This window comes from Tigriopus californicus, chromosome 1 (assembly GCF_007210705.1).
Source record: "Tigriopus californicus strain San Diego chromosome 1, Tcal_SD_v2.1, whole genome shotgun sequence".
NCBI classification, from domain to species: Eukaryota; Metazoa; Arthropoda; class Copepoda; order Harpacticoida; family Harpacticidae; genus Tigriopus; species Tigriopus californicus.
In genome coordinates, this window is record NC_081440.1 from 33,510 (window position 1) to 52,366 (window position 18,857).

General features: G+C 46.6%; 1 protein-coding gene and 1 long non-coding RNA gene across 2 annotated transcripts; one reads left to right on the forward strand and one right to left on the reverse strand.

The window, feature by feature from the left end:
• The first annotated feature begins 1,938 nt into the window (after positions 1-1,938).
• LOC131880079 (uncharacterized) lies at positions 1,939-3,306 on the forward strand. The gene is made up of 2 exons (XR_009373233.1): positions 1,939-2,342; positions 2,452-3,306. It is a non-coding gene; the product is annotated as an uncharacterized LOC131880079 (long non-coding RNA).
• A 10,741-nt stretch (positions 3,307-14,047) lies between these two features.
• On the reverse strand, positions 14,048-14,855 carry LOC131888641 (uncharacterized). The gene is made up of 2 exons (XM_059237550.1): positions 14,402-14,855; positions 14,048-14,244 (listed from the first exon to the last, which is right to left on the reverse strand). The coding sequence occupies exons 1-2, from the start codon at positions 14,853-14,855 to the stop codon at positions 14,048-14,050; spliced, it is 651 nt and encodes a 216-aa protein (XP_059093533.1).
• Positions 14,856-18,857: the final 4,002 nt, after the last annotated feature.

Consider the following 18,857-nt stretch of genomic DNA (forward strand, 5'->3'; position numbering starts at 1 on the left):
TTTTCCTTACTTGAGGACATGATGCCAAGAGACTCTAGGGCCACGCAGAGACGAGAATTGTGGACCCCACTGGCGAGAACTCAGGCCCGAAAGAATGCATTCAATATGCGCTCAGTTTCTCTGTGGAACTTGCTACACCAATCTGTAAATTACATATTGGTCCAGCTCTTTCCTTCGTTCTGTGCTTTTAATTTGCTTTTTATTTCCTTTCTTTTTCATTCCTGTCAATTCCTTGACTATGGTACCAACTCAGTCCTTTATTTATTTATTACCTAATACCTTTTATTCCTATATTCCTTTATCGCCTACTTTTGGTGTTGGAATGGACGAACATACAATACAATACAATACAAATCCGCGGCCACCAAAGCGGCTGAGGCCGCTATCGAATGCTGCCCATCGGCGTTTGCGGGAGAACAGGTCAACCAACACCTGCTTCAAGAATTTCAACTCTCAAACTGAGAAAATTTTGGAGAATCTCAAAGTGGCCATGAATCTGGATGGACCCGAGAATCAAGCTGCCTGGGCTTGCAAAGAATCCGAAATATTGGATGAGTACAACACAACCCAAGTCCTTTGTATCAAGGCCATGGGCATGTGTGCCCAGCACCCACAATGGTCTCCAGTCTACCCAACGCTTCTGCACCTGCCTTTTCAGTCATACAGGTGCCCAAGGTCAAGGTTCCGGTGCTTTCACTGGACAATGCCCCGGCCGAATTGCGTTTGTGGCTGCTCAAAGATGCAGTCATTTTTCAAGACCAACAACCTATCGTCGTATACAACGTTGGATCAACAGACTTACGTCCGTCAATTCATCGACGTGGAGCTTGAGAATATGGTCGCTCCACAGGTGAGCATGACGACCGAAATCTTGGGGGTCGGTGGTATGATTGAACTCATTGAAGCCGAGTTCCGCCAATGGTATCTGATGCAAGCCAGGCGGGTCGAATACTTCGCAACCAAGTGGAAGTCCGGCGACTCATTCCAAGCACCATGCCTAGCTGGAATCATTGGCCAAGGAAGCCGACTTGGCTAACATGTCCATCAACCAAATTCAAGCCTTTTGTCTTCTCTCTTCCGTGTATGCAGATGAGAAGCTAAAGAAGAAGCTGCTCGAGCTGGAGAATCCTTCCCTGAGGACAGTGAAGCAGAAGATATTGTCGTATGAAAGGGTCATCTTCGGAGCTTCTACACCGTCGTCAACGGCCTCCGCCGAGGTCAATAGAGTGATTGGACAACAGTCCCAGAAGAAGAGTAACCGGCAAAAGTCTGGTAAAGCCAAGTCATGGGCGGATCTGGAAGGAAAATGCACTTGCTGCGGCGCCAAGGAGCACAAGGCTGCACAGTGCCCCAAGAGAACGTCCTCGTGCAACAGGTGTGGCCGTAAAGGGCACTTTAGCTCCGTATGCATGAGTGGTGTGTCATTCCCAAAGACACCCGCCCAAGCTTCCTGTGTCACAGAGGCCAATACAATGCCTTCAAAGCAACCGGAAGAACCCGAGGCCGCTGGTAAAACTCCCTATGACTACGAAGACTCCAACTTGGTGTCACATGTCCGTGGTGTTGAGGCGGTCCAGAGTGCTTCTGGGCCGCGCGCAACCCCAAGGATCCATGTCCATGTTCGGTCTCCTCACAACGTCCAGTTCCCCCTCAGGGCCATCCCTGACACCGGAGCTACAAGAACCATACTATCCCTGGACGTGGCCCAGAGGCATGGTCTTCGGCTGGATGCAACCAGTGACACGGTAAAAGCGGCTAATGGTGATCAAATGTCCGTGGCCGGCCGAGTTGTCCTTGAACTCACTGTCAACAGCAGAACGGCGTACGTGGACTGCCTTGTCTCTTCATGTATGCGCAATTGCATGCTCATCTCATGGCATGACCTCCAGAATCTTGGAGTCATCGGTCCTGCCTTTCCTTTGGCGGCCTCCGGGGAGATTAACACAGCAGTTGAAGATTCCAGCGCAATAGAAGAAATGACACAGGACCTGAGGAGGCAGTTCCATGATGTACTGTCAGATTCCCTGGCTCCTGATCAACGCGTCGTGGGTGATCCCATCCAAATCAGATTGACAGAGGACGCTGTTCCGTATCATGCCAATACCTCACGTCCCATTCCGCTGCATTATCGCGCTGAAGCCGACGCAACTATCAAACGGTTGCTTGATTCAGGCCGATTTTTTCGTGTAGAGGAGGCTACAACATGGTGTGCTTGTGCTCACTTCGTTCCTAAAGAAGGAGGCAAGGCCGGGCTTTGTTTGGTCACAGATTACAAGGTGATCAACAAATTCATCAAGAGACCTGTACAGCCTTTCCCTTCTGCCCAGGACATCATTAGAAGTGTAAGTCCTCAAGACAAATTTTTCTGTAAATTAGATGCAGTAATGGGATACTTCCAAGTCCCACTGGATGAAGAGTCTGCGAACTTGACAGCCTTCCTTCTACCTTCAGGGAGGTACCGGTACAACTTTGCCCCCATGGGTATGAGTCTCAGCAGGGACCACTGGAATACGGTTTCCAATGAGGTCATCAGAGGTCTTACTTTTTGTCAAAAACTGGTCGACGACATCCTCATCGGTGCACCAACAATTCCCCTGCTCAAATCCCGCATTCAAACTGTTCTTTCAAGATGCCGTGAGAAAGGGATTACGATCTCATTACGCATATTCGTCGCAGGTCGCAAGGTGCCCTTTGCAGGATTCGTTGTCAGTGACCAGGGTGTCAGCCCTGACCCTGCTAAAGTGCAGGCAATCCAAGACTTCCCACAGCCAAAAACAGTGACTGATGTGAGGTCCTTTTTGGGCCTCGCCAATTAATTTGTGTTCTTTGTGCTGGACTTATTGCATGGGATGAGTGACATTTGTCCCCTTCTCAAAACGGGAGTTTGATTCCAGTGGCTCAGTGTCCACGAAAAAGCATTTTGCCAAGCCAAGAATTTGCTGACTTCTTCTCTCCTTGTGAAGCCGTTCGATGAAAAACTTGAGACTTTTCTGATATTGGACACTTCAAGGTTACACGGCCTCAGCTTCATGCTGATGCAAAAGGAGAAGAATGGACATCCACGAATAGTGCAATGTGGCTCGTTCAGCTTGACGCCTGCTCAGCGGAATTATGCAGCCATCAAGCTTGAGTGTCTTGCAATTTTGCGTGCAGTGCACAAATGCGAGTTTTATTTGAGAGGGTGTGCATTCACTGTTATGACAAACCATAAGCCGCTCGTGGGAATTTTTGCAAAAGACATTATTGACATTCATAACATGCGACTTGCAAAATTCCGTGAGGCCATCTCATCTTTCTCTTTCCAGATCAAGTGGACGCCTGGAAAAGACAATCTCATTGCTGACGCGCTTTCACGCGCTCCGCTGTTCCCATGTGAGCCAAATCACGCCAATTGTATGCTCCAAGTCGTGTCTCAAAAAATTGACCACCTTGATCCCAAATTGGCCTTCATTCTCTCCACAATTGATGAAGGGTACAAAAGGTTGATTCAGGAGGTGTGGAGTCATGCATCTGCGCGGGATCTGCCCCTACAAGTTCAGCTTTATCCTTCAAATCTTCATGGAGCGACCTCAGCATTTTTCCTGTCGAAGGTGCTGAGCTGCTCCTTTGTGATGGGAAAATTGTCCCGCCAATGTCAGCTTGGCCTGAAATTCTATGCCGGCTTCATCTTTCCCACCAAGGCCTGGAAAAAACTAGGCTGCATGCAAAGCTGTTTGCATTGCCAGGCATGGCTAGTGATATCAAGGGAATGATCGCCGCATGTACCCAGTGTCAGACATACCGCCCTTCCAGACCAGTTGAGGGGCGGTGCTCCCAATTATTGACCAGCCCCATGACCCGTGTGGGACTGGATCTTTTCTACTTTCCCAACAGGCATTGGCTCATCATGGTCGATGAAGCTTCTGGTTTCACCTGGACCAAACCTCAGGCACAACTTCACTCCAAATCTATTATTCAATCCCTTCAGAATGGTTTGACAATTTCGGCGACCCCACTTTCATCAGATCAGATAACGGCCCACAATTTCGATCGGAGTTTGCACCGTGGTGCTTACATAAAGGCATCACCTTCGAGCCGGCCAGCCCGCATCATCCCAATTCAAATGCCCTAGCTGAGGCAGCTGTGAAAAACGTCAAACTCCTTTTTCACCGCACCGCCAATATGTCATCCTTTAGCACCGCACTGCGCGAATTTCTGGCGTGCCCACGCACGTCAACTGGCCTTGCCTCAAGCGAAATCTTCTTTGGCCGCCAGCTCCGAACTGCTTTCCCCGCATCACACATGACTCCCCGGCCTGCGTTACCATCTGAGAGCTCAATCGGTCCCAATATGCGAGTTCAAATTCAGAACCCCATTTCCAAGCTGTGGGACCAGACCGGCAAAGTTATCTCCGTGTGCCCTTTGGGAGAATCCTTTGTCATTCTACACGACGACGGGCGGACACTTAGGTGGAATCAGCGAATCCTCAAGCCTCTGCCAGCTCCCCTGTCATCAGTTCCTGTCCCTGCCCCTGCCAGCAAGACCCCTGTCTGTGTAGCTACAACCCCGCTTCAGGCAAACCCCGCACGATATCCCGTTCCAACAGCTCTCCGAAGGTCTCCACGACTTGCTCACCATAGGGTCCAGGCCATTAAAAGCAACAGCAATGTACGGAACGGATCAGACAATAGTATCCAACCCGGACAAGGAAATCACCCGCAGCTCTGGGCTCCACTTCATTGAGCTGCATCTGCCGTCTCTATTGTCAGGTGCCATCGGGGTCCCTCTCACCATTGGGTTCCTGTATGCGCTGTACAGGTACCATTGCCGCCATCATCTCCACGGGTCTCCTACCGTGATGTCCTCATGCACAACATGCAGCCAGCCATCCCATGGGCCGGCAGCCTCCATGGGCGTGTTCAGCCCATCCATGGGACAACTACAAGTGCCCCAGAGCCTCCCCCTTGGGCTCAATCTCTCTTCACTGGAGTTCATTGACGAGCTCCAGCGCCGTCAGCGTAACCGGGCACCCCGTGAGGGGAGAGTGGCACAACCTGCTGACCTGCTGCCTCCATCGGGCAGCAACACCACCGACACCACCAGCCGCATCAAGGAGCTTCCAATCTCCCCGCTTGATGGCAATATCACCATCCGCTAACAACATCCAGTGACGTGCGTCCATAATAAATGGAAAAGGCCTTTCAGTGATTGAGTGTGATTAGTGCAATGACAAGTCTTCCAAGAAATCAATCATCTTTTCTACTAAATTACATTTCATCTCTCTCAGCCTCAATTCCCTATATTTTCGGCTCCCCAGGGAGACGTTCCATTCGCCTTTCTGTAAATGTTTTCTATGTCTCATCCGGTTTTCCGTATAGTGTATCAATAAAGCTGACTGCTCTCTCGAGAGAGGCAGTTGATCTCAAGAACTTAACGTTCCTCTATCAACTTCATTGCATAAGCGTCTTCTTGGCTCCACACTTGGGATTGATTTTCGGTTTGTTCTGACCCAAATTTCTCGGAATTAAAGAAATCCCTGACTAAACTCTCCAAATCCCGCTCATTCAAGTATACAAAGTTGATCGATGCCCCAATGTTTTTTCATTGGGCTGAATGCGGCACTCGTCCACAAACCACCCATCCCAATTCACATCGCATGGCATAAGGCTCGTCTTTGGTGCCACCTCGGCATTCCAGAGGACGTATCAAGTGCAAATTATCCACCCTGATTAAAAGTTCCACAGGGGTTTCAATTTCTTACAGGGGGAGGTCCGAAAGATGTTCCACTTCCCTTTGTATTTCTTTCCATGAATAGCCTTGAAGATTTTTGCAAACTTCTGGTAAAGTGATGGCTTCTAAGGAGTGTGCAAGTTTGACCTTGCTGGATAACGCTGCTACCTCAAATTTGATAGATCCAGACAGGCATTCCACACTGACGGAATTTACGAGGACTTCCTCACCTTGCCCTCCCTCCCCTTGGTCGCAAGACGCTTGATCCACTTTAACTTGACCTTCTTCGACATGAGGCCAAGTGTGATGGGATCTGCCACAGCCCTCTCGAGTACTTCAAATTTCTTCTTTCCTTGGGCAATCCCACACTCAATGGCCAACATCTAAACAGAGAAAACAGAGGCCGTGCTTACGTGAAAAATGCCACTTGACCCTTGGTTGTGCTTCCAAAACCACCTCGCAAGCCTTTTCTTTGTATGTTCCTTTACATATTCTGCAGGCTTGCAACAAGCTTGCCACTACATTATTCCAAGAACCTGCCGCCATTTTTGGTCGCGATACTTCACGACTCGTTTTCCAATCCCTATCCAAATGATGTTCTCTGTATTTGTCCGCTTGTGAGAGAGTCCAATCCGAAAACTGATACACTCGCTCTTCCTCCATCTGATTCTCGGCGTAATCCCTCCACCGCATCAATTGATTATGTTCAAGGTTATGTTCTAGATCTTCAAGCAATGCTAATAGAAGACCATCTCCTTCGGGCAGTAGGGATGTAACAACTCTTAGATGACCCTGAAGTCTGTCCACGAAATTGCAGAAGCTCGCCGGCTCTCCCGGTCTAATTGCTGGGATGTCGCAAATGGCTTGTAAATGTGCCCGTCTTACCCCTCGCTCATTTCCATACCTTCGATGTAGTACCAATAGCGCTTCAAAATAATGTTCAGCCGAATTATCAAACCCCTCGATTACCTTTGCGCACTCCGAGCTAACACTTGCTCTCAACAAACTCATTTTTCCGCAACGGTTTTGTTAGTGGGATGGAGCAAAGAGTAAAACATGTTACTCCAATTGGTGAATTCGGGTGGTCGTCCTGAGTACCCCGGCATTTCCGTCTTGATAGAGCTCTGGCCTCCTTGGACAACCATAGAGGTGTCTTGAGGTTGTATCATCCAACTTGCTGGTCTAGCTTTACAGCTTTTCGGGATCTTTGGTCGAAATTGGTGGTCCGCAAGGACGTCAGAACAAGTGGATTCTTTTAGTTGTCCCGAGTTGTCCGGTACGAGTTTCAATACCTGCTCTTGACTTAGCTTGCTGTCCATATTCTTCTGCTCCCTTCTTTGTAACTCTTTCAACTCGTCTTGGCTTGATCCGAATGAGGTCACCGTTTTGTTTAAACGTTCATCTAAATGGTCTTGAACAACAGCCAGCACTTCCCTCATCCGCTGCAAACTTGTAGACATCAACCCGCTCATGCTCTTCTCCATCTACTCCACCCTCTACGTATTCATCAATAATATTCTTTAGTTCTTCCATACGACCTTGAAGAACTTGCTTATCCATTACAATCTTTGTTCTTGAAATCCTGTCCAATGACATGATTTTAGATTGCAGAGAATCAATTATCATTGTCAATGTCCGCTTCTTGGACGCCCTCCGACGTTTGGCCTGAACGGCCCAAAGTTGTTCCATTTGATGGGTTTCCTCGTCCATTCCCAGGGTCGTACCAAGACGAGAAGCTGTGCTCAGTATTTCTTGTTCAGCGTTGATTTCGTCTTTCCCCGAAGTCTCGGTGACGACTGGCTTCATGATCTTTCGTCACCTCCACAGATATCCGTCATCAGCTCGATCCGGCTCGAAGAACCAGTTGTTCTGACGATTTCTCGTCGTTTAAAGTGGACTAGTGTAGAGAAGAATTCTATAATTCTTATTTTGTTAGTATATTTCGTCTCTTGGGTTTTCGCAGGTTCCTTCTCTCCCTTTTCCTTTTTTTCACGTAAATTTTCACAAAAATTGGTATTTTTTGCTGAAATTGCATAATGAGTTACAGAAAAATTTGCAAATGCAAAGAATTTGCAGAAAAATCTCTGATGTGCAGTTTTTTTGCACAATTTGCAAGATGCATGTTTTGGCCGGCCCTAGTTATTACAGACCTCGGTAAGGGATGAGGGCAAGCGAAAGAAATTAAAACGCCATATTCATCTCAAAATAATGCAACCTCATTTCACGATGAATTCTGGTAGAGATTCAATCGTGACCTCATTTACCTGTCGCTCTTCAAATGTATTTATCAGTGGAGGATAATCGTCTGATGCACAGTTACTTTTTTCCATTAACGGGTGGTATTATTCTCCTGTCGTCTTCCATTCAGGAGGAGCCACAGAAAAACGATACCTGTGCGTGCCCCAATATGCCAATAATGCATGGACGCATTTTCTATGCGAAACCGAGCCCCTCACCATCGGGCTGGCAAGGTTAGTGTCCAACAGTGTTTTGAACCTGACCTTTCCCGAGGTGATGTCCGGACACAAGTTGTCATTCCCGGTCAAGGACTTGCCAACACCTTATTGTCCTTGGCCCGACATCCCTTCGGAGCTTTGGCGGTCACTCACCTTTGTCCCACTTCCGGCCCAATACCATAAAAGACGGGAGCTGACAAAAGACTTATTCAATCTGCCTCATCCTCTTCTCTGCAATAACCAAGAATTTCATCACTTACCTTTACCTAACTGTGTCTGTATTGTCTGCTCTCACCCTCTTCACTTTTTTTATGTGCACTGAACCAATTCTAGCCAAATTCATTGTGATATCAATTATTTCATTGCTTTTACCATTGACATTTTTGTTTTTATACACTGAAAAGTCTGTATAATGTTGACACACCATCTTCCTTTATATTTTCACGACCTAACAAGACCATAAGTCGCTAAAAAAGATACAATCCATTTTTCACCTTCAGAATCTGAACGATATTCAAAGGCTTGACTAGTGTTGAGAGATTCCTGATAATTCTCGAGGGCCTTGATCGTCCTCTTGCCAATGATGACAACGTGCTCCAAGATGATCGGATCCGTTTGGTCACGTTTAGATATGGAGCCTTTGAACTCCGGCAAAGAAGTCTTCAAAGACAACAAGTATTGCCCTCGGCTCCTCTTTTTCTCTCCAGATTGCTGGGTTCACTCAAGATAAAGTACAAAATAAGTATGAGGTAAAAATCCTTTAAGAAATAGAACACCTAAATTCTTTAGACTTTGAGGATCGTTAATCCCATATATTGTGGCATGTGAGGAAATGAAAAGTGGATTTCTCTCAGGTGCTTTATTCAATGACCGGGAACTTAATGATCCAAAAAGGTAAAATGGGAACTAAAAATAAAAGAGACAAATTTGTGAGAAGAGAGGTGTGACATCTCTGTTTCTGATGAGATGCTCACTGGTTCTTGCTCCTGTTTTCTCGTGCTTGATGCGTTGCATCTTGGATCAGGGCAAGATCCCCTCTTCTCTGAAGCTAGCTCATATTCCAATTTTCAAAGGGGGAGATAAGTCACTCCCCAGTAACCACAGGCCGATTTCTCTCACTTGGAATATTGCGAAGATATTTGAGAAGATCATGAAGTTCAAACTTGTTGAATTTCTTGATATTCATGAATCTCATATTCCTAGCCAGCATGGGTTACAAGTACATTTTAGCACGGTTACCCAACTGATTGACCATATAGAGCAGGTTATTGAGGGACTGTAAAGGCACGAGTCAGCTGATGTAGTTTATAACGACTTTGTCAAGGCCTTTGACAAGGTAGATCATGGCCCTTTAGTGAACAGGCTTCATGAGATTGGGATCCAAGGCAAGGTTCTCAATTGGTTAAGAAGTTTTTTTAATGTTAGGAAGCAATTGGTTAAGATTGAGGGATCCCTTTGTAACATACTTGATGTCAAGACGGGTGTTCCTCAGGGCTCCATTTTCGGTCCTCTGCTTTTCATAATCTTCATTGCTTCGTTTCAGAAGCTTGGTAGTAGTAATGTCAAAATCTCCTCTCTTTCTTCTCTATCTCCTATGCTGATGATACAAAATTGGTAGTTGGTAGGAATGGTCAGAATTCCGGTTGTCTGGTAGAGGTCCTAGACCAAATCTACTCTTGGGGTGCTTCGAGTTACATGGCACTGAATGGAATGAAATTCCGCTCAATGACCTTTGGGTCGACGCCATTAGACACTCCACTATTAGATGATGAAGGTAAGGGCATTCAGGTGGTTTCATATATGAAGGATTTAGGTGTAGCCCTCCAAGATAATGGAAAGTTCGATGAGCATATCCAGTTGCAAGTTGGTAAAGCTTTTCAAATATATAACGCACGTTTAAGCCCAGAGATGGTACCACGATGATAACTCTGTACAAATCGATTGTCCAGCCGCATCTTGAATATTCCTCGCCCATTTGGGCTCCTATTAGTTCAGCAGGTTTGCAAAAGTTCGAGCAGGTCCAAAGATGTTTTACTAGGAACATTGAGGATATGAGAGAGCTCTCGTATTGAGAGAGACTTAAAAAGTTGGGACTGTATAGTGTTCAGAGAAGGTACGAAAGGTAACTGTACTGTACGTTTTCAAAAGCATTCATGAGCTTTGTCCCAACCCAGGATTTGTGGAGGTAAATTGTGAAGCCCAGTAAATTTGAAGTTAGCCGAGCTCGACAAGAGTGTTCAATTAGTTTACTAAAACCAGACACTCTTTTTGAAAAAGAAGAGTAGCAAGCACGAATATTTAGAAATATGGACTGTGAAAGAGATTCCCCACCAAATCGGCCTGCCCTTAATAATAGCAAGCCTGGGTAATTTTTCAAATTAAAGTACGTAGTTGTGGCTAGTCTCCCAAAAAGTTGGACGACACTCAAGGTAAGTTTAAGGCATCTATCGAAAATGACCAGTTACAAACTGAGAATAAGGTGGTTCATATATAAGGCGTTTGATACTGTACGTTTTCAAAAGCATTCATGAGATTTGTCCCAACCCAGGATTTAGGGTCAATTGTAGTGACCGTAGGGCCTTAACGTGCGTTTTGAGAGCACCTTCGAGCTCTCGAGAATCCAGGCTAGTTCGAACACTGAAGTCCACTTCTCTTCTTTCTCGGGCTCCTTCATTGTTCAATTTGCTTCCGGGGCATTCCACGTCAAGTGGGTACACCCTCACGGCACTTTGTCTCAGAATCTCATAATATTTCACACGGTCAATGCCTAGGTTAAAGTAGATCCGCATCAAAAATTTCAGTCTCATGGGATCAATATGGTCTATTCTAGCCCTAGAATATGCCATGGTTGGCCTAGGCTCCTAAAAATTTTTGTTTGACGTGTTTTTATGTCAACAAACCAGTGTGCCAAAAATTATCAAAATCGGAGATGACTTACCGTGATTTCGTCAAAAAGTGTACCCACTTGACATGGAACATTCTCTAATATTCGTAAGGAATACGTAGGCCTTGTTGATCCGGTTGCATCTTTCAAGTCAGACAAATTTGTAAGTACCGTATCATTCCAGATCAACCTTACATTCAAGGACTAGCTGGGTCTGCCAACTCAAATTCGTTGGATGACAAAATATCATATAAACATTGAAGGGTAATAAATAGACGAATTATGACCTTTCATTTTAAAAGTAATGAGGATTATATTCCCTGTAACGGTTAGTAAAGCCCTTGAAAAGCTAAGCCCAAAATTGAAAAAAGTAAGAAACGTAGCTCTCTTCAATTAAAGGCAAGTCATTTTTATATCATTTACTTGCACAGCTGTTTGTTTCAAAGTTATACTGGCCAAAACTTTTGTTGCTGACCACGAGTAGGTCGGAAATTCGAACCTGATGCAGTTTTTACTTCACAACTTTGGACGTATCTTCTGATTTATCTCAGCATAGTTTTGGCCTCTAATCTGTCCAAGTTAATACATTCAACAAGATCTTGTTGCCGTATTTAATGCTTATTTGTAATAAAGTGAACGATTTAGGAAATAAAGAAAATGTTTGCTTCCGCGGACGCTTCGTATGTCCGGAAAAGGGATACCTTGAACTCGTTTTCAGCAAGTTTTCAAACGCATATATTCAATGATAACACTTGGCTTGTTACGTTACNTTCTCACTTAGGCCAAAGGATCTCATTGACCTAGGCCAACTCTTGGTCACAACAAACAAAAAATCAGCTGCCGACCAGAGTCCACTTCTTCTAGTGGTCTGTGGCTTGGGGAAGTCCAATCCTGTTACGTCACAGCTGGCGCCATCTATTGCCTCAATGTGGCACTTTCACCTGGCTCCCATCAAAATCCGGTCGCGGTTTTGACCCTTAATCGTTGGTTTCTTTGTTTTCATTGCGGGCTCCCTCGTCGGGATTTTTCCAGAAGGATTAACTTGTTAGTGGGCCGATGATACTCGGATGTTCGGAATGTTTTGAGATCTTGCGAGTACCGATCCCCAACTCGAATTCGTGCGCTTCGCACAACGCCATTGTTGTCCGGAAATACCTCTCTAATTAAAGCCAATTTCCACAAGTTCCTGGCGAGGTTTTCGTCCTTAAGTAGGACCTGGTCGCCCACGCATAGGTTCTCTCGCTCTCGGTTCCACTTCGGCCGAATTTGCAAGGAGTCTAGGTACTCACGTCGGAAGCGCTTCCAAAATTGCTCTGCAAGAAACTGGGTCCTTCACCAGTGCCGACGGCAATATACGTCTGGCTTTTGGAACTCTCCAGGGGGGGGAGGATCACCTTGGTTTTTTGTGTGAGGAGCATAGACGGTGATAAGGGCATGGGACTTGCTGGATCACACAAGCAGTCCACGGTGAGAGGTCGCGAGTTGACAATGCCCTCGACCTCGCACATAGGGGTAGAGAAAATTTCGTCGTTGAGCACATGCCCATGCTCCATCATGACTGCGGCTAAAATCGCCCGTATAGACCGGATTTGCCTTTCCCATACGCCCCCGAAGTTTGATGCCGTCGGCGGGTTCCGTTTCCATCCTTGATAGTCCGCTCCTTGATCATTCAGGTAGGTTGCAACCCTTTGATGATTCATTTCGTTAAGAGCCTCGGCCAACTCTCTTTCTTCTCCGATAAAATTGAGGCCGTTATCCGACCTCAGAAGTCTTATTGGTCATCTTCCCGTGATCATCTTGCGCAGGGATCCTATATACGAAGATGTGTCCATCGAGTGAGCCACCTCAATATGGATTGATCTTGACGACAGGCATGAAAAAACTACACCGTATTGTTTGTCTTCTTTGCGCTTATTCTTAATGATGAACGGCCCAAAGAAGTCCACACCCACAAAGGTAAAGGGCGGAGCTTCTTGAAGTCTATCCAAGAGAAGATCGGCCATTTTTGGCTGCTCGGTCCGTCCCCGAAGAATTCGACATCTCAAACACTTATCGATGAGGCTTCTCATAAGCGAGTTCAAACCCAAAATCCAAAAGCCTCCTTGCCGAATTGCGTTCATCGTTGCTCCGCGACCACCATGTGCCCCCTTTTGATGAAAGGCGTCCACTATCAGGTTGGTGAGATGACTTGTCCTCGGGAGGATGATAGGATGCACTTCCTCGTTAACAAGTCGTCCAAGACGTCCACCAACTCTCAAGATACCATCCTCATCTAGAAAGGGGTCCAACTTGGCTAGGGGGCTGCCAGCTTTCGCAAGAAGCTTCTTCTTGGGGCCCTTTCCCCAGGTGTTGGCGTTCTGTAAGGTTTGAAGCTCGCAACCAAATGCACGGGCTTGATCCCGAAAAATTAAGAGATTGCCAGCTCTCTCGATCATCTTGACCCGCTCCTCGGCTGGCACTGGGAAACCTACAGCGGGATCCGAACTTCGCTTGATTCTCAGAAAATCGACAAACTGAAGCCAGATAGCTATGGCTTGTTTCAGCTTTTGCCAAGATGAATGACGATGAATCATTTCCTGAACAAAGTCTTCCTTTTTGACCAAGGTGTTCCGAACAACCTTGATCGTTTTCACTTCTGGATTGTCCTCCTTTACTTGGAATTGATCCCCCTTGCTCTCTCGCCAATGACAATTTGATTGCCACAGAAATTTTGGGCCTCTAAACCATCGATGATTAGAGTCGATATTTAAACAACTCAAACCTCTGGACGCATCATCGGCCGGGTTTTCAGTCGTATTAACGTGTCGCCAATCCTCGGGCCGGGTGAGCTCTCGAATCTTATTAAGACGATTCGCCACGTATAAATGGAACCTCTTGGTTTCGTTGCGAATATACCCCAACACGACCATACTGTCCGTCCAAAAATAGGAACAGACGTCTTTGAGGCCTAATTCCGCCAAAACCTGATTAGCAATGCTCGATGCAAGTAAGGCCCCAACTAGTTCCATTCGCGGAATAGTCGTTGGCTTAGTTGGTGCAACACGGGCCTTTCCAGCCACAAATCCGACATGAACTTGGCCTTGTTCATCTTCCAAGCGGAGGAATGAGACTGCTCCATAGGCCTTTGTTGAGCCATTGGCGAATGTGTGGAGTTCAAATGATACAGCTCGCCCAAACTCCATTGGCTTAAATGACCTTGGAATTCGAATTTTGGCTAAATTTGGTAATGTTCCCAACCACCGCATCCATCTTTCTTGGAGGTCAGTTGAAACGTTGTCGTCCCACCTAATCTTCTCAGCACAAGCCTCCTGCATAAGAAAACGGCCATGGAGATCAAATGCTCATGCTGTACCAATTGGGTCATAGATTCCTGATATCACAACCAGTATAGATCGCTTGGTCACAGGTTCTTCTTTCACTTGCACCGCATATCCCAGCGTATCGTCCTCGATATTCCACAACTCGCCTAGGGCACGCTCCGTGGGTAGCTCTGGCTTTGGTTGTAAGGGTTTGAGCGAGGGATCGTGAATTTCCATTGGAATTTCACCCAAAAACTCCCTTAAATTGGATAGGAACTTTGTCAACTCAAACCCACCCTTCTTGCACAAAGCCACTATCTCCGTAGCAATTGCCACAGCCTCCTCCACACTGGCTACACTCTTCAGACAATCATCAACATAAAAGTTTCGACACACAGTCTCCCTCGCATTGGGTGTGAATTCATGGCCGTGATCAAGGGCAGTCCTCTTGAGAGCGTAATTTGAGCAGCCGGGGGAGCTTCTTCCTCCAAAGAGATGCCGAGTCATCTCAAACTCCACAAGATCTTCTTTCTCGTTGTTCTGCTTGAACCACCAAAAACGGAGGTAATTCCTGTAGCGTCAGGAACACGGGCCTGATAAAATATCTGTTTTACGTCTGCCGTGAAAGCAATTGGTTCCTTTCGAAATCAAAGCAACACCCCAACAAGTTGATTAGTGAGATCAGGACCCGTCAATAATCCATCATTAAGCGATAATCCTCCCACTTGATTCGCGCAATTGAAAACAACACGGATCTTCTTCTTTCTTGGGTGGTAAACGCAATGATGAGGAATATAATGTGATTACCCATCCACGGTGGCTTCAAGCTTCTAGGGATCGACCTGTTGGGCATATCCGTTCTTGAGTAGATCCCCCATAAACTGAAAATAGTTGCGTTTCACTTCTTTCTCCCTTGCCAGTTCCTTGATCAAAGACGTAACCCGCTTCTTGGCTACTCCTCGACTGTCCGTCATAATGAAGGGACGTTGTTTGAAGGGGAGAGGCACTTTGTATTGGCCGTTCTGAAACCTTGTTCCCTCTTCTACAATTTCCATAAAGCGCACATCATCAGACGAAAGGGTTTTGGTCGTCACCATGTCTACCAGAGAGGCAGGAACCTTAGGATTTAAGAAATCCAAGCCGGCTATATTGACCAACATCTCGGTCACTCCAATATCCTTGATGATCTCTCTTGGAACAATTCTATTTGGCAAGGTTGTCGTTAAGTGGCAGGAAAGATGGGCTTCTTCTCGGGTCTCCTTGGCTCCCATTGCTTTCATGGGTCCCATCACGGACCATCCTAGTTGAGTTCGGACGGCATACGGAGATCGAGGATCGCCCTTGTCCCCAATCCGCACTTCCATGGGTCGAAGGGCAGTGGGATTGTCGGCCCCAATAAGCTGGCCACTGGCAGGTTCGCATCCAGGGTTGAAATATCTTCGTGGAGCAAATCAAACGAAGGAAACCTCTGAATTAATTCTAAAGTTGCAACCTCGTTCTCTTGCAGTGGGATGGACTCACGTGCATAAGTCGGTCCAAGGAGTATTTCGCCTTTCCCATCCGGCCTCTGAACCCTCAACCCCGTAATAACCTCTTTGCCTCAGTTTTCTGCCCGTTAAGAGTGTGAACGACGATGCGGGTTGTTGGTCCAGACACCCCGAGGGCTTCCAATAAACCTTTCGCGGCAAACGTGCCCAAACTTAGCGCATCAAGCAAAGCCAGGCCTTCAATCATCCCTTTATGCTCAGTAACAACCGACACTTTGACTCGCACCACACTCATGGCGACCACAGAACCACTTAATCCGACAGCGTGAGTGGTCCAAGCAGGTGAGGGGGGTACAACGGTTTCTCGATGTAAAGAGGTTGGATGTTTCTTCTGGCAATGAGCACAAGTCTTGCGGTTAGTACATCTCCTAGATATATGACCCCGTTTGAGACATCCAAAACAGTCCCCTTTGGATCTAGTCAATTCGGTCCTCTCTTCCACGCTTTTCCCATTAAAAATCTGGCATTTATCTGTATCATGAGACTTGTCACATCCCAGACATTTGTTCCGGTCTTCATTCTCGGCCTTCCAGGTGCTCAACTGTCTGGAAGGATTCGGCTTGGACCTCCCAGGGTCTGATCGATACTTGTGTCCCTGGTTGGTAACCGGTTGAGAGATCGCCTTTATTACCTTCTCTCCATACACTGGATCACTGGCACGGTCCAGAAGGTCTTCCACCAAATTCAGAAAGTCTTGAAATGTTTCTTGTTGACCTGGTTCACGCCTGATCTTTGTGGTGATTCCCCTTCAAGCATTTCTTGTGCTGAAAGACAGTTTGGACAAAAGGCCAGCCAAGAATCGAGGCAAATCTAGCTCTACCTTTTGGATCACAGACGAGCATCTTAACAAGGCAGTAAAGAAGTCTCTAACAATTGTCTTTTACCAGAGGCCAGGACCTCAACTCTTCTATGAACTTATTCGTCACCAGATAGTCACCCCCAAAACGTTTAAATAAAAGGCGTTTGGCTTCATTATAGCATTCATCATCAGGGAGGAAGCCACAACCTTTGATTAGCCGCCTGGAATCTCCTCGGACAACTTCCACCAAGCGATTATACCGGGATCTTGAATCGGGCAAATTACGTTCCACAATGTCTTCAATACGTTTCCAAAAATGCCGGAAATGAATGGGGTGTCCGGTGAAGGGCTCGATTTGGTGACTGAAGGCCGCCTGTCGTGCCATCATCTCAACGATCATGTGGGACTCGGATTTGGCCTCAGACTTGGCCTTCATCACCCGAGGGTTAAACACGTTGGCTCCAGGGTTGAGCTCTACATCTATGTGGTTCTTCCCGCCCAATTCCATAACAACAGGTCGATGGCGATTTTCTTTGACATCCAGGCGTGCTCTTACTCCCAATTCTTCCTCCTCTTCGGCTTCCTCCATGGCTGAGATTTCCGCCTGTAGGAGCTCCATATCTTGCTTTCACTCCACTTCCTTCATGCGATTATTTAGGATCATTTTCTCAATCTGCATTTCCGCCAACTCTTTGGCGGTGGCCTCTTCAGCCTTACGCTTAGCCAGCTCAATCTTGACTTGCGCCCTCCGCAGGCTGGAGGCTGACGTGTGCAAGCTTGAGGCCGAGGACCGCATACTATCAAGACAAGAATGGGTGCTCTTTTGACTTACTAACTCAGACTGATCAATGATGAGGCATCGCAGGAAGGCGGAGAAGTCCGCAGACTCCTTCAGGATGGTGTCTAGGGTTTGGTCCAACGTCTTGATTTCTTCCTCGTTGTCAATCATGCTTTTCCACTCATCAATCAGGGCTTGTGCTCCCGCTAACCTTTCAGCATGGATTTGACTCTGCTTCATAACAGTTTCTTGCGTCGCCGTCGTTGATTCCAACTCTGAACGGCATTCCAGGGCATGAGCCTGCAGGCCCGCCAATGCTGCACGAGCCTTGGCCTCGACCAGGGACCTCAACTGTCCGCACGCCTGCCGCGTCATGACACCGGATCTACTCGTGACTTCTTCTTTTTCCATTGAAATCGCGAGCGGGACTACCCGATGTGCGGCACGGCTATCCTGGTCGCGCTTCTCGTTCCCGGCGTCGAGGCTCACGTGGCTCATCGCCTATTTCACCAACAAATGAGCCATTGTGTAACTGATACCGCGGACGCTTCGTATGTCCGGAAAAGGGATACCTTGAACTCGTTTTCAGCAAGTTTTCAAACGCATATATTCAATGATAACACTTGGCTTGTTACGTTACTCAATGGCTCATTGTAATCAACTGGTTTTTGGACGGGAATTTCCATAAGCAGGGGGCGCGTCTAATCGTTCGCTTGGGTAAGTTTAATTTTGCACGTCACAGCTGGCGCCATCTATTGCCTCAATGTGGCACTTTCAGCTTCCATTCATTGTTCGCATCTTCAGAAGTCCGTGGAGTAAGGTATAATATTACATCAAAAAGCTCTTTACAAGCGAACAATTTGAGTACCCAGGATTTGACACAGACCTGAGCTTATGTAGAAGTCTAGGCTCTTGGATTTTGGTTTAGTAAACTCCCTTACCGCTACTGCAATTAGAATTCCAGCAGTTCAAGATGAGAAATTTATTCATCTTGCTTAACTTTTAATCATATATATCATTTGATGTGCCAATGAATTAGAGTTGGCTAATCTGGCAATTTGCAATTCGTTTAATAAGTGATTGAAATATGACCAAGTGCTTCAGCAGAGTATTTGCTTGGCTTTAGGTCTCCTTTGCGACTTCTTGTTGTGCTCCCTTGCGTGATTATACGTACTAGTTAAGGCTTGCTGGGGTACCGTATTGGTAGAGCAACCGCTTTCCAATTTTGCGAATCCTGGTTCGATCCCAGGCGAGCCGAGTCCAAGCTTCTTTGCGGTGTTTAAATTACAGCATAAGTTGCTGCCTTAACAGCTTAAATGGGCGAACCTGCGATCATTCCCGAGGGTGAGGTAATAATTAATGTTGCACGTTTGGTTGCGACAACG

Excerpts from the sequence above, each read along its gene's own strand:
- LOC131888641 (XM_059237550.1), bottom strand. The coding sequence starts at position 14,855 with ATGACTCGGCATCTCTTTGGAGGAAGAAGCTCCCCCGGCTGCTCAAAT. Across the intron at positions 14,245-14,401 it reads AGGAATCTATGACCCAATTG|GTCATTTAAGCCAATGGAGT; the intron begins GTACAGCATGAG and ends TCGAATTCCAAG.